The sequence below is a fragment of the Onychomys torridus genome, chromosome 7 (genome assembly GCF_903995425.1).
Source record: "Onychomys torridus chromosome 7, mOncTor1.1, whole genome shotgun sequence".
Taxonomy (NCBI): domain Eukaryota; kingdom Metazoa; phylum Chordata; class Mammalia; order Rodentia; family Cricetidae; genus Onychomys; species Onychomys torridus.
Genome location: NC_050449.1, coordinates 108,821,522 through 108,839,236, shown reverse-complemented (window position 1 = coordinate 108,839,236; position 17,715 = coordinate 108,821,522). Strand labels below are relative to the sequence as shown.

The following is a 17,715-nucleotide window of genomic DNA, read 5'->3' as shown; positions in this document are numbered from 1 at the left end:
TACTACATCTTTATTCTTACATACAGAGTCTAGATTTAAATATATATATCTATACACATATATGGATACATGCATGATGCGTGCACACTTACAAGATGAAATATATAGAATTGATGTTGTTTCTGTTCCAGTGTAATGGAAAAATATCTCTAAAATAATTTAGCTAGTCCTTGTGATCTTATACCATTGATTTCACAAACTGGAAAGCTTTCCTTCCCACCATCATTCTGCTAATTAACAAGCCACTACTTTCCTGTAGTAAAAGCCCTTTGCTCAGAGTCATTATGCTAGAGGAGATATGGGGATATCTTCATATGCAGATCTTTAAGTACTTGCTAATGGTCGGCATTTCTCATCAGCTGACCACCTGTGAGGTGAGAGGTTCAAATCAGGGCCACACACACACAATACACACCAAATTAAAAGTTAGATTTTTTTTTACATTTTTAATTAAAATATAATCCCATCATTTTCCTCTTTCCTCCTCCATCTCAAATTGATAGCCTCTTCTTTGATTATTATTGGTTCTCCAGTACAAAGTGGTCAGCTCTAAAGCTATATATACACAAACTATAAAAATGGACTCAGCGTGTTTTTATATGTTTACCTGTGTGTATGTGTATAAAAAATAATAATGAAATAAAAATAATTTTTAATTAACCAGATCCCATAAAGTGTGTATGCAAGTCAAGCTATGGTCTCAGTGCAAAGGCTGAAGTCTTTGCTTCAAATTCCACTTTTGTGCCTTTCCAGTTACAATTCAAGTCTTAAGGACCCCGGCCTGCCCATTTAAAGTTATCATGTGATCACCATTCTCCAAAGAGTGAAAATTAGATCACTGATGAAAGAGGTTTGCCACCATCCACCAGAATTAGGGTTGGGAAGACCCCTCGTAGATCTAGGTCAAAGTGCATTGGGATCAGCACTTTCAATCTAGAGAAATACTGAATTGTGAAATCTATCTGTCTGCCTTCCTGTGAGGGTCCTGTTGGCAGATGGCATCATAGTGACAGTGTATAGTACTTCTCACATGATGAGATGTGAGACAAATAATAGAGAATGATAAGGTTCCTTTTTCATAACAAAATGGTGTATCAGCTCACAGGCTAGGCCGGGTGTAAATGCCGGGTGTAAATTGAGAGCTGGAGAGATAGTTCAACAGTTAAGGACCCTAGCTGCTTTTGTTGAGGTTCCCAGCATTTCCATGGCTGTTCCTAACCACCTTTAAATTCCACTTCCAGGGGATCTGATGCCCTCTTCTGGCCTCTGCAGGGGCTGCATACATGTGGAACATTTTCATCCATACAAACAAAATAGTTATACACACATAAACAAAAAAAGTATATCTTTTAAAATATCTAAGTCAAAACTCAGAATGTCATGGCAGCTGCATCAGTGTATTCTAAACAGGACCACAGTGATCTGCCATGAGGTTCTACCTCTTTAGGGTTCTGTCATCACTTCCCCCTGCCCTCCCTGAAGGCCAAGCTACCAACCATGAAGTCCTAGTAGGCACTCAAAGCAAGCCATAGCAGAAATGATGACTCACTGTGTTCACTGGAGGTATATTTTGTATTATGTATTACTTGACAATCAGAAGATGTTCTTGGTCCATCAACCTTGATTTTTACATGTGTGAACTCTTACTTAAGTGTGCATTTATATGAAAGGAGTATAATGTGACAACATTATAAGCTAATCTACTTGTTCCATTGCTTCTTTGAGTATGACGTAATAGAGAAGCCTGGGCTCTTCTAACAAGATGTCATGGGAAACCACAGAAGATAAACTAGGATGTACTGACCCCTCTCCTACATTTGTCTTTGCAGACCATAGACAGAAGTGAGGCTGTCCATCTGAACCTTTACCTTCAATGAAGACACTTCACTGAGCAAGAAGTTAGTTGGCCTCCAGTTTGCACAGGCGCCAAGGGAAAGCTTTCTTCTTCTTTTATTTTTATTTTTTAATTTTATACTTTCCTCAAAGAAAACAAAGTTTTTATGTGCTGTGCAAATGGTTTCTTCGTGTGGTCTGACAGTTATTTTTGTCATACTTTTTTTTTTTAAGGGAAAACAAATCCCAGAAAAGGGGGCGGGAGGGTAAACATCAAAGCTGATGTTTTCTATGGAAGAACATTTGAAGTCAGAATTTGCCTAGAGGTGTAAGTAGTTTTTTTTTTGTTTGTTTGTTTGGTTTGGTTTTTGTTTTTTGTTTTATTTTTTTTTGTTTTGTTTTTTAGTAGAAAACCTGATGTCAAGAGGTGGGCAACTGAAAATATAAGGAAATTATTTTCCTCAGTAATTAAGCTATTTTTTCCTCTTTTTCCCTCCTTGATTGAACCTACTGGGCTGGGTTTTTTTATATTTTATGTTTTCTTAGAAATATTTAGGTAAGGTTTATCTTGAATCTTAATTGCCTTAATTTTAAGGACGTCAAGGCTCGCGAGGCATGCTGTCAACGTCTTGTTATAAAACGAAATCCAGAAAGAATTGAAGTATTGTGCCAGCTTTCGCTGGCATAGAAGATGGAGACTGAGATTTTAGGGTGGAAAAAAAACTGTACAGTTTAAAAGAAAATGTTTTTTTCTTCATTTGAAGAAAATTTGTTGTTAAAAGAAACCGCAGCAACTGCAAGAATTGGGAAATGCTGGGACTTCTCATGAACTTTGACACAGTCATTCTAGAAGGCTAAAAGACATTTTATGGTAAAGATATTCACATTGGTTTAAAAACAACTGCATTAGAAATAATGCGTGTTTGGGGGGCAGAATGCACATTTTTTTTAATTTACAGGGCGTGGTTGCTAGCGACAGCATTAGTGCTTTTTATCTGCAGTTTTTTCTATGAGCTTTGTCAGGTGTTAGTCAGCTTTGCTTGTCACATTTGCAAAACCTCGTGTAAGAGCACTAAAAACAAAACTTAAGTAGATAGAAGCTTACGGTCAAAACGTGCAAAAAAAAAATAAAAAATAAAAACAAAAACACACACACAAAAAAGACAAAACAAAAACAAAAAAAGCAATAGATAGAGAAATTGTTGACAATTTCTGTAGTCTTTCTTAGTTGTGGTCAATTGCAGCCTATGGATGGCCTATTTTATACCAAAGATGAAGTGAGACCCTGTTACAGTCGGGACGGTAGACACTGCTTTTCTTTCCTTAAGGTTTTGTTTGGCCTCCATGGCCGGACCAGTTCTAACTTCATTTCAACTACCTTCCACTAGTGTTTTACATATGGCAAAAGAAATTGTTTTTCTAGAAATGTATATTTGTTGATAGTTGAACTTTGTACCTACTGTGCTCAGCAATTCAAGCATGAAGAATCTGAGAACTGATGGATTGATGGAAGCAGGTGACTTTCACTCCCTGAGCTTTTCTAGCTCCTGTCTGTTTCTCTTCAACAGTGGATGGATGAGCGCTGATACACCGGGTCCTTTGTTCAAGAGGTTGCAATGTCTTCATGCAGACTAAGGATGCTTCCTGAACATGTTCTGAAAGATGTCTGAAAGACCACTTGTCAGAAAGGCTCAGTGATGTTCTGTGCAGTGGGGCCTGGCCCCCTGAGAAGTACTCATGCATTGGTAACAATCGTCTTCCTTCCAAACGCCAACATAAACAGATTTTGTCTTCTCCCCTTCATTTTGTTGCTGGCCCATCTTGAATAGACACCTTGATTCTGTACTTGGGAAGGGGATGTTTTCCTTTTCCTTCTTCCCATTGTGTTATCATATCTTGATATTAACAGGAGAGACAACACAGAGCTTTTTAAATTTCAGTTTAATTCTCTGAGATAAGTGAGACCATTAAGATTGAAGATTCCTTTTAATGCAGTAGAGGCAAGCTCTTAACATGCTCGTTGACAATCAATAAATTGTGTGCTTTTTATCAACAAGAACTGAAAGAATTAGGGTTGACCCAGCACTAAAACCAAAGGAGACAATTGCACTTAGAATAATGCAAAACTTGGCTTAAAATGTTCTAAATTGAATTAGTGAGAAATCCTAATAGTTCTGACTTATTGTATCTGGGATCTACTTACATAGTTTTGCTTGAAGCTAGAGACAGTGGCATGGAACTCTGTTCATGGAACCGTTCTTTTGAATTGCTTTTTAATGAAGCATTTGAATCAAGGAGGCAGAGTTCCTCCTTCGGGGTTGTCTGTTTGAGTACATGGGAAAGACACAAGTACCAGAGAGGAAAGAGAGTAGGCTCTCCAAAACAAAACACGCTATAAGGCAAGTCACAGTCCCACAACTAAGGAGTCTGCCCCAACCCAAAGGTCCACTGTCTCACTAGACCCTGATTCTCTTCTTTGCAACCTGTGAATTGAGTGCTCAAGTTTAGAGAGTGACTTCATATGTTGGCCACCAAACTAATGACAGAACCGTATCCACGGAGACAGCTACAAGCTGCAGAGGGATTCTGAGCTTCACCTTCATCCTAAGTTTTCTGTCCTTTGAAAGGAACCTGACACGTCTACATTCTTCAGTGACACCTGTTGGAAAGGTGGACTTGAATTTTGTCTTTGGGAAACAAACCCTCAAGTTCCAGAGGCTTTCAGAAAACTCACATGAGACTACAGTTTCTCCTCCTTCACCCTCTCTCAATTCTTTGTTTAAGTAAGGATTATCCTGGGCATCATTCATTTGAATATGAAACCAACATACTTTCTTGTCCTTTCTGTAAAAGTACCAAATACATGTATTCATGTGATACAAAGAGAGTCTCATTTGCATAACTAACAATGAGGCTGCAAGGTAGCTACCATGTGGCTGTTGAAGGTGCCTAGGTTAACTTCATGCTCTTATACATTCTGAAACATTTCTTTCAACTCTGAAATTCTCATAATCTCTATCCTTTTAAGCCACCTCAGGCCAAAGGAAATCATTATGTCATTTTATGTGTTTGTGTGTGTTTTATGTTTGGGCTGTTTCTATAGTGCCATTCCATGAAATCCTTTAAGAAGAAAAAAATGTGCGTATTCAAATTGGCTCCCTCTTTCTCTGTCATTTTTATCTAAGAATTGTTTTTGATAGTCCAGTGTAGGGGGAGAAGAAAAGGCATTGGCAGATAGCAGTACAACATTGTAATTAAAAACAAGAACCCTGCCCCCCAAAACAAATGCACAATGTGTGCAGCACAGACCCCACAATCTCAAACTAGTCAGTAGTGCACATGATAGTTCTCATATGATTTAGGACTACAGTCATTTTTTAAATTGAAGTAAAATTCTAATTCTTCAGATTGTCAAGATGTTTTCATTTTTTCCCCTTTCATTACCACATCTTGGATGACAAATTAGGAAAGCAACTAAAACCAAGATCCAAACAAGATAAACACCATGTCATCTAAATGCTACTAATGTGTCAGGAAAGTGGGTTTCTTTGAATAATGACAAGACATCCAGGGAAGCAGAGTGTGTAGTGACTGGTGGATATGTCTCCTAAGGACCCCCAGATAGAACCTAATAATATCAGCAGATGCTGAAGATTAAAAATGTATGCTTAGTTTTTGTTCTTTCAAAAAAATCTTCATTTAATGATTAGAATGTTTATGAAAAAACCTACACATCTTCTTATTGACTTAAAAATGCCCTTTATTGAAGAGTGGAATTTAATTTCAACAGGATCCTTGCACCTTCTTCTCAAGTGAGATGTTTCAATGGGATTGCTACATAGACTATGATATCAATAGGCCAAAAATGCTCTTGACAATCCAGCCTCATTCACACCAGTGTGCAAACAACAGCAGACAAGCTGAAAATGGAGAGTAAGTCTTAGTGGATTTTGATGGAAAATACATGGTTTCAAACTAGTGAGACAACAGAATTGAAAGTCATTTGTAATGGCATTTGGTATGGGAAGCAATCACATATTAGCACATCGTATAATCATGTCACAGAACTGTGATCTCTTTTATTTTTACCACAGTGTGGAGTAAAGGATAAGATCTCATTTTTTTCTTGCCACTGGGATTGGTATGCTAAACATTTTTCTGAGCCCATTGGCCTTGAAAGTTTCTCTTGAACCCTAGCGATGGCAGGATTGGCAGTCTCCTTGATCCATTTCCTCTTTGAGAAGGAATAGTGGGGTTTCTTTCATGAATCAACTCATTTTACAGTTGTGGTGTTACAGTGTGGGTTGAGCCTAACTTGGGATTAATATTTAAATCTTACCCTTACAAAATGGGACCCTTCAACCAAATGCTGTCTGTCTTGACTGTTCTTTGTAATAACCTGGAGTTCAGGAAAGTATGGAAGCTAAGCAAGAAGCCCAACATGACCCCATGATTTATGAGGGCTGGGTTCAGCACTTATCATTGATTTCTGTTGTGTTTGGGCTGATCCCCTAACTTGTAACATACAGATATAGTTGCTGTCTCAGAAAGGGTTGGCTGTCTTCTAGGCAGTAACTGCCATGCTGTTCTGGGCAGGAGAATAATGTGCTGAGGAATTGCTTCACTGGTGAAGCCTCCAAGTTGAACAAAGGAAAGATGGAGCTTGGGGATTTGGGAAAAATTGTGAGGCCACTGAGTCACCTGGGAGATTTTCTTAACACTGCTCCATTTTCTGAGTTTCAAAGAAACAAACCATCAAAATATACAAGGGCTGGCTGACTAACTTGGGAGTGTTTTGCCTTTTCTTCTTAATGACTGACCCTGTTAACCTGAGCATTTCACCCCAAGGGTGGGCAGAAGAAACCACTGAAAATAACTCGCTCCAGTCTATGTTGCTTCCCAAGTATTGATTTATCACGGGAATTTTGATCATTGCTGAAAAATCAATATCCACACATTATACAATACAAATTCCAACAGTCCATAATGTCCTTTTCCTGTCCACCACACATAATCAAGAGTTGGCTGAATTCCTGCAAAATGCAAATAGAGAAATTGTAACACAAACTCAGCCCCAACACAGAGCTGCGTTGGCTTCATTCTCTTTGCTGAAACTCAGCGCCAGGAAAGAAGGTCAACACAGTCTCTATCAGGAGAAAATAACAATAGTTTTGGCTAAACGAACATTTTTATCCCCCTTTAAAATCTTCTTGACCACAAAATCATTTTCATTTTTGGTGTTTTTCCTGTTTGAATCAGTGTTACTGTATTAAGACTGAGTTGCTCAAATTCCAGGGCATAATTTTATGGCCATTGTGTACGTAAGCACAAAGTGTGATATTATTGTTACACTTTGGACTTTAAAACCTCTGGTCCAACATTATTAATAAAGTTGTTTTCTCTTCCTCCCCAAATGTGTTATGTCCTCACATGTGAAAAGGAGTAAGCTAGTCCATCTCTGTTAGGAACAGTAAAATTATTTCAAAGAGACATTGGGTATCTGAAATCACTTTGTTCTCCATTCTGGAAGCAAGTGTCCCCATTTACTTAAGAACGTCATTAGAATCTTAATTTTTAAGCTCTGGGTGAAAGTGCTTCAGTTTCAAAGAAAACTGTGACACGGCTTTTTCTTTAAAAGCCTTGTTTCAACTCATCTTCAACTCCAGGACCTTCTGAAATACCAGTGTGAGATTTTCTTTAAGGGCGTCTTTGTATTGCTGTCTTGGACTGTCATGGAGAGTTCTGTAATCCTATAGCGTTTCTGGTTTTATCTTTAAGTTCTTTCATGTGTATCATGGTCAAGTTAGACACCATTTCCCCTGTTCCTTGGGCTCTCTGTAGATCAGTGGATATTAGGTTTCAATTTCTGTTTTCTTTGATGAAGCTTTCAATAAAAAATGAAAATAAAATCAATGAAGCAGGGCTGCAGTGTTTGATTACACTTTTCAGAAACTTGTGGGAAGGTGTGGTGAGGGGGGTGGGAGCTGTATCTGAATTTAACCCACTTTGCTAAATTGTTATTTTTCTAGAATCAATAGAAGAAAAGATCATTCAGGGCTGGAGAGATGGCTCAGTGGTTGGGTGCTATTTTTTGTAAAGGACCCATTTGGTTGCTAGCCCCCATACCTGGTGGCTCACAACACCCTTTGACTCTAGCTTCCAGGGGGTAAACATACAGAGAGAGAGAGAGAGAGAGAGAGAGAGAGAGAGAGAGAGAGAGAGAGAGAGAGAGAGAAGCCTTATATTAAAAAAAACAACAACAACTTATTCCAAGCAAGAAGGTGTGTGAATGAAGGAAGTGACTGTAGCACAAATTGTTAAAAGTTCTAATTAATAAAATCAAACCTGAGGCCAGTTATTGGGGTGAACGCTGGAAGATCAGAGAAGCAGAACAAGCCACAGCTACTTCACCTTGCCAATTCCTCTGCTGGTCCTGTTTCCTCAGACTGGAAGCCTCTGTGTCCTCATCCAAATGGATCTCAGCTGAACTGCTGCTAAAAGCCTAAAAGCTTAACCAGCTCTAGTTCCTAGTTTTCACACCTTATATATATACCTTTCTGCTTCCTGCCATCAGTTCCTGTGATTAAAGGCATGAGTCACCATGCCTGGCTATTTCCAGGGTGGCCTTGAACTCACAGAGATCCATGCCTCCAGAAGGCTAGGATTAAAGGTGTGAGTGCCATCATTTTCTAGCCTCTGGATCTACTGGATGTTCTGTTCTCTGACCCCAGATAAGTTTATTAGGGTGCACAATATTTTGAGGAACACAATACCACCATAAGTGACCATATATGATCATGCCTAGAAGCCTGAGAGAACCACCATGGGAGCCTTTAGGGAATGCACAACCTTCCATTGAGGTCTTTCCATGGTCTCCCAACAAGTTTTGCATACACAAAAAGCTTCAGTAACTACACATCTCCCATTTCCAAATATGCCCAATACTCACCTACCACTTGGTGCTATTGAAGGCCAGAATCTCTTTCCTCAGCAGTGGTTTTTGTCCCTGCAAGATTCAGGTGATCTAAGATCAGGAGTGCACATTCATTCCTTCAGCTGTGGGTGACTATGGGAAGTAAGGAAGTGGATGATCATTATCTGGTCCAGAATTGCCCAGCTCTCTTGGATCTTACATTCAAAAACTGAGCAATATTCCATCCTGTGTATTTGCTGTGTGGTTCAAAAATATTATAATGTGGAAGATGAGAAAAATATTGTATGGAGGAAGTGCATGCAATTTGTTAAGCAGAGAAATTGGTAGTATTTAAGACACACTATCAGAGAGAGAGAGAGAGAGAGAGAGAGAGAGAGAGAGAGAGAGAGAGATGTATATTCATGAGCAAAGTATAAGTGTATAGAAAGCCCCAGTGAACTCTGTGTTATGTATGATGTGATAAATACACATGCAAAATAGGAGGTCTTGGACATTTATGATACCTGATCGGTTCCTTCATTGGTGACATTCATTATCCAGCCATCACAGCCTTGCAGGCCTTAGGTAGATTTCTTCTCCTGCCTCTGCTGCTGTCCACAAGAAGAAGCCTCTTTGGTTGGTCCTCTTCTGTTGCCCTCCTTGTTCAAATCTGAATTCTGTGTCACTTGTCATCAATGGCCACAGGGATGCAGCTGAGGGAGAAGGAGGATAGTAGAACTTCCAATGCCTGTGGTCCTTCCACTCTTCTTATGTCTTATCTTCCATATGTCAGTCTATCTCCTGCATTTTCCCCTTGCTTCTTGCTCTGCATTTAAGCTTTGTGGTTGGAGCCTGTGTGTCTTTATGTTCCAGACTTATAGATGAAGTCTCTCTGGAGTCAAGACAATTCCACAGATGTCATCTTCATGTGTTAGGATGCAGGTAATTGAGGAAGGATGTAGAGACAGGTAAGTGGCGGCCATACTCTAAGAGCATGTTGTATGCATTCTCTTTAGGTATTTGGACAGGAGTGACTGAAGAGAAAGCTGGAAGAAGAGATTAGAGAGCAGAGAATCAGAGGGACATGAATGTAAATTAACTCTGGATCATACTCTGTTTAGGCACCATGCCTCACACTAGGTAACATAGAGAATATGCTATTCACAGAGCTGGGGTAGGAGGAAGCCCAAGATCTCTGTGTCTAGTGAGGCCTGGTTTCCACAGAGCATTCGTTGTATGTGAGCCTGTCTGCTGGAAGTGACAACCAAACTTGTAGGCTTCTTTAATGAAGACACCAATGCCATTCATCAGGGGCTTCGGGCTGATGAATTTTTCATCTCCAAGTCCCACCTCTTCATGCCATCACTTGGGGACTTCATAATCAACATTTTAAATGATTTTATCTTTTAATTGCACATATACATAGGCCAGAGTGTAGGAATGTGCACACGAATGCTGGTGCCCATGGAGGCCAGAGAGGGTGTCAGATCCCATGGACTTGGAGTAGTAGGCAGTTGGTAGCCTGCTGGAAACCCAACTCCCGTTCTCTGCAATAGCAATATTTGTGCTTAGTAGTTGTGCCGTTGTCTCAGCCCCTGGAAACCAGCGTTCTAAAGGAACATAACCATTCAGACTTTACCACTCACCTTCTTCTATTGCAGTTTGCATAAAATAGTGGTATTTTATTTCTTTTTTATATAAAAGTTGTAAAAAAAAAAAAAGTACCACCTCCACAATCCATATGCAAAAAACTTTTGTTTTAACTTGAAGGGCATTGAAACTTCAGAAATGTTTAACTAGGCTTCTGGAGATGAATCCTTGACCCTTGGGATATGAGGACAGAGAAGATTCAAGAATGAATAAATAAGCTACATGCAGTATGCTCTCTCCCTTGTACATAGAATAATTCTAATTTTATAATCCCAGATCTCTATTTCTTTTTTTTTTCACTCTTTTGTAATTTACATTTCCCAACAAGGACTATCTGTCAGACATAAACAGTTTTGATAAGGTACATGTCCCATTGTGATGTTTTAAAAAATGATTCATTTTATTTTCACTTATATATGTAGGTATATGGGTCTCTGTGTATGTGCCTGTGCCTGCAGGTGCCTATGGAGGCTCATGGAGCTGGAGATGAAGGTGGTTGTAGCTGCCCAACATAGGTACTAAAGATTGGACTTGGGTCCTCAGGAGTAGCAAGCATCTTTAATTGCTGAGCCAACTCCCCATCTCCTCCTAACATCTTTTATTTTTCAGAATTGCCAACATGGATAATATGTAACTGTGTCCTAACACTGTAATGGAATATAATACATCAAGCTGAATCTTGATTATTTATTTTCTATAGTTACAAAAAACCTTTTCAATAGCAATGGTTATGTATTACTGCTGATCTTCGTGTATTCACCCAAGGTAACATGTTGGCCATGATGTAAACATGGTGCCATTGGGGCAATAGAAGATTGCATGACTTGAGAAGAGTGTTCATGGTGCATACAGGATCCAAATTTAGCATAAATAAGGCCCCAGAATGATAGATTTCTTTCTACATAGTTTTAGAACCACTAATATGACTTGAAGGGATCACATAAGCAAAATCACTTTTATGTTTGAGACATCTCATCATTGTACATTTACTCTTAGCAATATAATGCAAAGTGTTGGGGAAAGACCAGAGAAAGAAGCAAAAAAGCTCAGATTTGGAATAGGTGCCATTGCTGAGGTGGGATGAGAGATGAGGAATTAGGGAAGGAGGCAGATTCTCAGAGAGACAGCTTAATAGGGGCACATGGCTAAAGAGTCCCTGAAGGCAATAAATGCAATAGCTGTTCTCCCCATTCAAAGCTAACAAAGGCTGTGACAGTTAACTCACAGTAATGAGTGTGGTTGACTACCCCCTGACTCAAAAAGAACAGCCTTTAGCTGACTACAAAGCTAAAGAACAGGTAATGAGGTGCTGTCAATTCCTTCTTGTTTGATTGGCTCAAGGAACCGGAACTTGGTTTATGTGCCTACAGCTCATATAACCCTGAGCATTTTTTACATTTACTCCTACTTCAGGTGAGATCAGCCACATTCAGGGTGGTGTGCCATAGATGATCCACATCCATCAAAGTCTTCAGGAAGCCAGGCTTTCTTCTCTGTCCAGTTTACCCAATCTCCCCCCATGCAGCAAGACAGGTCATTCTTACCTCCTCCAGGTCCCTCAACCTTTCTTCTGGTCTGCCTTTGGTTCTTTGGGAGGGTGCTCTGAGGCAAAGCCTCCCACTCCAGTCCTAAGTCACTTGACACAAGGACTTAGGCAATCTCCAGCTTTCTATTGATACTAACTACAAAACCACTGCTCTTCTCCCTAAGAGTTTCTTCATTTATCAAAGTGAATAGCTTTACTTTCTCAGAGTCATTACCAAGGGAAAACACACACTACATCATCATGCATAAACCCTCTAATGTTGTAATGGCAATTGAATGCTTCAGTTCGGAAGTTTCCCTTTAAAGCACAGGATGGTCCTATGACAGTCAGTCCTGAGAGTTAAAGGCAAGATGAATATGTGAGGAGACAAGGAAGCAAGAGAACAAATGCATAAGGGTATGCTTCCCTACTCCACAGTGAAGCCCAGATTCAGAAGGACACAAACACCAAGCTTGAAATAGCCCCCAGATCATGAGAGTGAGTCAGTGGAGCTCTACCTGTTGAGCTCAGTTCATCCACATTTCAGGATCGTAATACTGTCGTCAATCATCAAGGCCCTTCTGCCTTCTCATGCCTTTTAACACAGACATCCATCTCACTTGTAGCTACTGATGGCATTGAAGACTATCCAATGGTACGCATCGAAGGTGCCTTTGATCAGGATGACTCGAAAGTTCAGCAGAAGTTCACAACTAATGTAAGCATCCCCATTGGGAATGACCTCAGCCAGTGAAAAGTGTTGAGAAATTCATTTTTGAAGAGCTAAGGGCTAATCTACTTAAGCAAAATGCCAGCTTTCATTACAATATATCTAAAAGACTTCCCTGTGTTATTTCCTTTAAACTGATAAAAACTAAAGTAATAGTAACAATAATAATAATAGTAATAATAATAATAATAAAATACATGAAGTGCTATATTGTAAAGTACACTGAGTTGCAATTTTGCCCATGTTTATTATAGGAGAGATACTAGCAGATGGCTTTTGATCTTGAAGAGTAGTTTTCAATTTTAGAGAGATGGCTATGAGTTAGCAAAATAAAGTGCAAAGCAATGTGTGGTGTGCCACTCTTGAGCTGTAGAGGAAGCTTCGTGTGTGTTGGTCTGTGTTTAGGGTTTTCTCTTCCATCTGCACATACCCACATCTACCATCTGCTCAGAATATCTCTGGAAATAGCCACAAGAAAGCCATCTAGAAAGCTAGACAAATTTTCGGGGATTTTTCACCTCATTTGCATTTTCATTCTGTGAATGTGTCATCTCTTCAAAAATGAAACAGCCAAATGGCGCAAAGTGAAAAAGAAACATCTAAGACAATTTCTGGGAAGAATGAGGAGGTGATTTTTCACTTGGTGATCCCTGTAGCTATTGAATTCTACAGCAATCCTTAGAAATGGAGATGCCAAGCTGCCATGTGGGAACATTCTTCACCATTCTTACATTTCTCAGGGTTCAAGTGAGCTCTTTAGCATTTAGAAGAACCTTCTCAGACAGTAGTTTCAAAGCCAAGAAATAAATACATGGGATCAAAATAAAGTATTCATGTTGACGAAACTTATCCAGAAGTTTAAGGTTTTTGAGGTTATAATGTGTGTTTCTTTGTGTGTGTGTGGGGGAGGATTGATATACAGTTTACTTTCTTGATGCTGTGACCCAGGAACCTGACAGAAGGATTGGAGAGCAGAAAGGGCTCATTTTGGCTCCTGGTGTAAGGATGCAGTCCATCCCAGAAGGAACGGCGTGGAAGCAGGAGCTTGAAGCAGCTGTCCCCCTGCATCCATAGTCAGGAAGCAGAGGGGTGAACACTGGTGCTCGGCTCACTTTTTTTCTTTTTATTCTTGTGCATGACCCCAATCTGTGGATGCTTCTGCCCATATGTAGAGTGGTTCTTCCAACCTCAGTTATCCTAATCTAAAACCCACCTGACAGACACACCTAGTGATTTGTTTCTATGGCAACTTAAAAATCTTGTCATGTTGACAAGAATAGCCATCTATGTAGCTCAGGCTGACTTTGAACTCATAATTTTCCTGCCTCTGTCTCCTGAGTTCTAAAATTAGAGGCTAATGCCACCTTCTGTGGCCCATAAGACCTTCTTCAATGTTATCATAAATAATATTTAATGAATTTTGGAATTTTAAATTCAATGTCATAACTATAACACAAAAAATATAAAGTTTTAGTGTCTATTGACGATGGTGATACTATATCATTCTATGGTTTATTTCTTATAACCAAAACTAAAGGAACACTGCCATGTGTTCACAGTGAGCCTGGCTGTGAACCTTCCACACCAATTGCTCCCATGTTTCCCAGCAATCTTCCTCCAGGCAATATCCTGAGAATAGCTATTTGGGGTAAAGTCATTAGACCAAAACAAAACTGAATTATCAATTAAACCTCCACATTTGCTAAAGTGTTTATCCACATCTCCAGTCCTTATTTCTTTTGACCAGAAATAATTGGTTGCAAACAGAAAGGAGGAAAAAAAGGTCACTAAGATGTACTTCAGTGAGAGGTTCCTTCTATGACACTCTAGCCACAGACCTGGTGGATTGTAAAGGCTGTGTCCTTTTATATCCCTCTCAATCAACTTGCTCTCTGTAGAGTGGCTAAGTTATAAGTCAAAAGTTCAGCAATAGTCTTTGCTGGCAGAGTCCCATCAAGTTCAGAGCATCCCATGGTGAAGGACAGAGCATGAAGCAAGTGGAGCTCTTCTGATCTCACCACCAGGATTCAACCATGTGAATGCACTCATCTAATCTAACCATCCCTGAAGGCTCTGCTTCTGATCACCACAGTGACATGAGGCTTCTACTCTCAAGTCCCACTATAGGAACTCAATTCAACATGTGATATTCTGGAAGGAAAACTCAAACTACATCCAAATTATGGCAATCATTTCGCTGCTATTACTTTAGGTAATGAGAAGAAAGATGCATTTTTTAATGTGTTGCTATTTTCTAGCTATTTGAAAAATGCTAATTTCCATGTGTATGCTCTTTTGTGGCTTTTGTCTGTTCTGTTTGTTTTTGTTTTAGAGACAGGGTCTCACTGTGTAGCCCAGGCTGGCCTTGGACTCCAAGTAGTAATGCCATGTCAACCTTCCAAATTCTGGAAGTACAGGAATGATCCATCACATCTGCTTCCATTTTTAGTTTTTGTGTTTTAGAGATGGGGAAGTAGGAAGGCCTGGTATGACATGTTAGTCATAAGCAGGGTCCCCATTGTTATGCCAGCCTCTCTGAGGCACTAGCCAATGAATCTATGTGCTCCAGACACCATAATGCATGACAAACCAAAACCACAAATAACTGTACTGACAAACACCTGCTCAGAGTAGGAGAAGGAAGCTTTTGCCCGGTTACTGAGATACTCAAAACATCTAATAGTTGGAAATAAGGCCTTATTCTTTATTTGTATTCATATTCATATTACTATTACTATTGCTTACTTCTTATTCTCTACATGGCCTTATTTCTCCTCTTTGGAAGATTTCTGTTGGGCCTATATCCTCCTCCCCAGGATTCTTCTTAAATTAAATTCAAGTCAGCAGTAGCACTGGACACCAGGAAGTGTGGGGTGCTAAGACACCATGAACATGCTGAAATGGGACTCCATGGGAGCTGAAGCAGGTCTAAGAACCTCTCTGTCATGCTGCACTTCTGTAGTTGGCTTTATGCATCTACAAACTAGCTGCTTTTTAAAAAGCTGCAATTATCCATGTATGCCAAAGCAAAGAATTGGTGGAGTAGCTATGATAATGAATTGTGCTTCCCAAGCTTGAAGATGCACACCAGTCACAATGAGAGCTTGAATGTGCATGGCAGGCATCTAAGAGAGTGTGGAAATGCATGTTATGTTTATTCATTTAAGTCTGGATGAGAGCAGGTGGGCCTGGGATTCTGTCTCCAATACTGTCAGATTCAAGAGTATACTTCAAGTTACAAGAATCACAGGAGAGCTTCAAAAATAATTCTAATTATAATAAGTTTTATATAATTTTCTCTGTACACAAACTTGTTCAAATGATTGCTATTAGTTTATTCAAATGAAATAAGCTTATGCTCATCTACAAAACGCTTTAGCTTTTAAAATGTTTTTATTAATTCTTTTAAACTTTCATACATATGTATAATGTGTTTTTATCATATTTACCTCTTTCCTTTTTTTTTGAGCTGAGGATCGAACCCAGGGCCTTGCGCTTGCTAGGCAAGCACTCTACCACTGAGCTAAATCCCCAACCCCCCTCTTTTCCTTTTTTAAAATTTATTTATTTTATGAATAGAGTCATTTGCCAGCATGCCTGGTCCCTTGCAACTGGAGATATAAGTGGTTGTGAGCCACCATGTATAGGTGCTGGGAAGCACTCCGGGTTCTCTTCAAAAGCAGCCACTTCTCTTCCCTGCTGAACTGTCTCTCCTGTGCCTTGTCCTCTTTTAAAAAAAAAAATTAATAATCCATTGAATCCAATTAGTGATACACTCACAAGCATGTGGACCTACAGCCATCCCCCGGAGCTCGAACAACCTACCAAGAGTCACATGCTCAAAGGAAACTGACCGTCCCTCCCTGAAGCGCTATCAGCTTCCAGCTTCCGGTAGCTCTTAGCCAGAGGTTGGGACTGTGTGCTTCTCCCTGACATGCAGGCTGGAGCACTGACTGGTTGTGCCTGGTCCTGCCAGCTGTAATTTCATGTTATGGCCTGGTCATGTCTAGACAGAATTACATAACACTCTTCCCATCTTCCAACTTCTATATTTTTTTGTCCCCCAACTTCAGCGTTTTACTAACATAAAACATAAAGGTCTGTAATGTAAGAGCTATCCCATTAAGATATATCAATTAATGAGAAATTGACAAAATTCTTGTATATTTACTGAGTATTTAATTTGTTCATTTGAGTTAACACTTCTAAGTTTGCTTGGCTGAGGCCTTTGGACACTGAGTTTGTGTTACTAATACCAGAATCAGACAAGTTGCACCTGCAGAGTGAGTAGATATGTGTGTGTATGCATATGTGCACCTGAATACACACACACATACACACACACACACACACACACACACACACACACAGACAGACAGAGACAGAGAAAGAGACAGAGAAGCTAAATGTATTCAGTCATAGCATCCCCAAATGTGTGTGAAGAAACCATTCGGGTTCTCCCTCTCAGAGTCCCACCCTTTTGCTAATCTCCCAGCTCCCTGTTGGAAGGAAATGGCTTGGTGTATAATTAGGGAGATCCATGATTAACATTAACAAGCAAGGAAACGCAACCCACAGAGAGGAGACGAGATTGTGGCCAGCTATTAAGTGTCTCTACTTATTAAAGCTAAATAATCAACCTACAAACCAGATCTCAGCCCTTTCCAGTGTCGGGCAATTCCATCTGGCATCAGTTCAACAGGGTGTATGCAGAGAAACTTAAAGAACTGAGCGATGGGCTGAAGGGAGCCAGCCAAAGGCAGCAGTAAACCATTTCTCTGATACATCCCAAATGAGAGGAAGGACAAGGGTGAAGAAAAAGGAGACTCGAGGGCCGTGGGAAAAGGGAGAAAAGTGAAATGTGCCTTTTAAACCCAGCCTTCAAGCGGGAAGATGATGGGGGAGATTTAAATTTCAAAGCCATGCACAAAGACTTGGTGAACAACCTTGATGGAAAGTTCCTAGCAAGAATACAGAGACTTCAATGCCCCAAATCAAAAGAAACAGGCCAGCAGCCCCTTGAAGAATTCATCCCTCTCCTGGTGGTAACTTTGCCAAATGGCA

At 39.9% G+C, this 17,715-nt stretch overlaps 1 protein-coding gene across 2 annotated transcripts in view; it reads left to right on the top strand.

Moving 5' to 3' along the window:
* Rbms3 (RNA binding motif single stranded interacting protein 3) overlaps positions 1-5,549 on the top strand; it is a 1,348,289-nt gene extending 1,342,740 nt beyond the window's left edge. For both annotated transcript variants that reach the window (XM_036192502.1, XM_036192498.1), the window contains one exon: positions 1,830-5,549. In XM_036192502.1, the coding sequence (XP_036048395.1) occupies positions 1,830-1,836 (7 nt within the window). In that variant the 3' untranslated portion in view covers positions 1,837-5,549. The remainder of the gene's footprint in view (positions 1-1,829) is intronic.
* Positions 5,550-17,715: the final 12,166 nt, after the last annotated feature.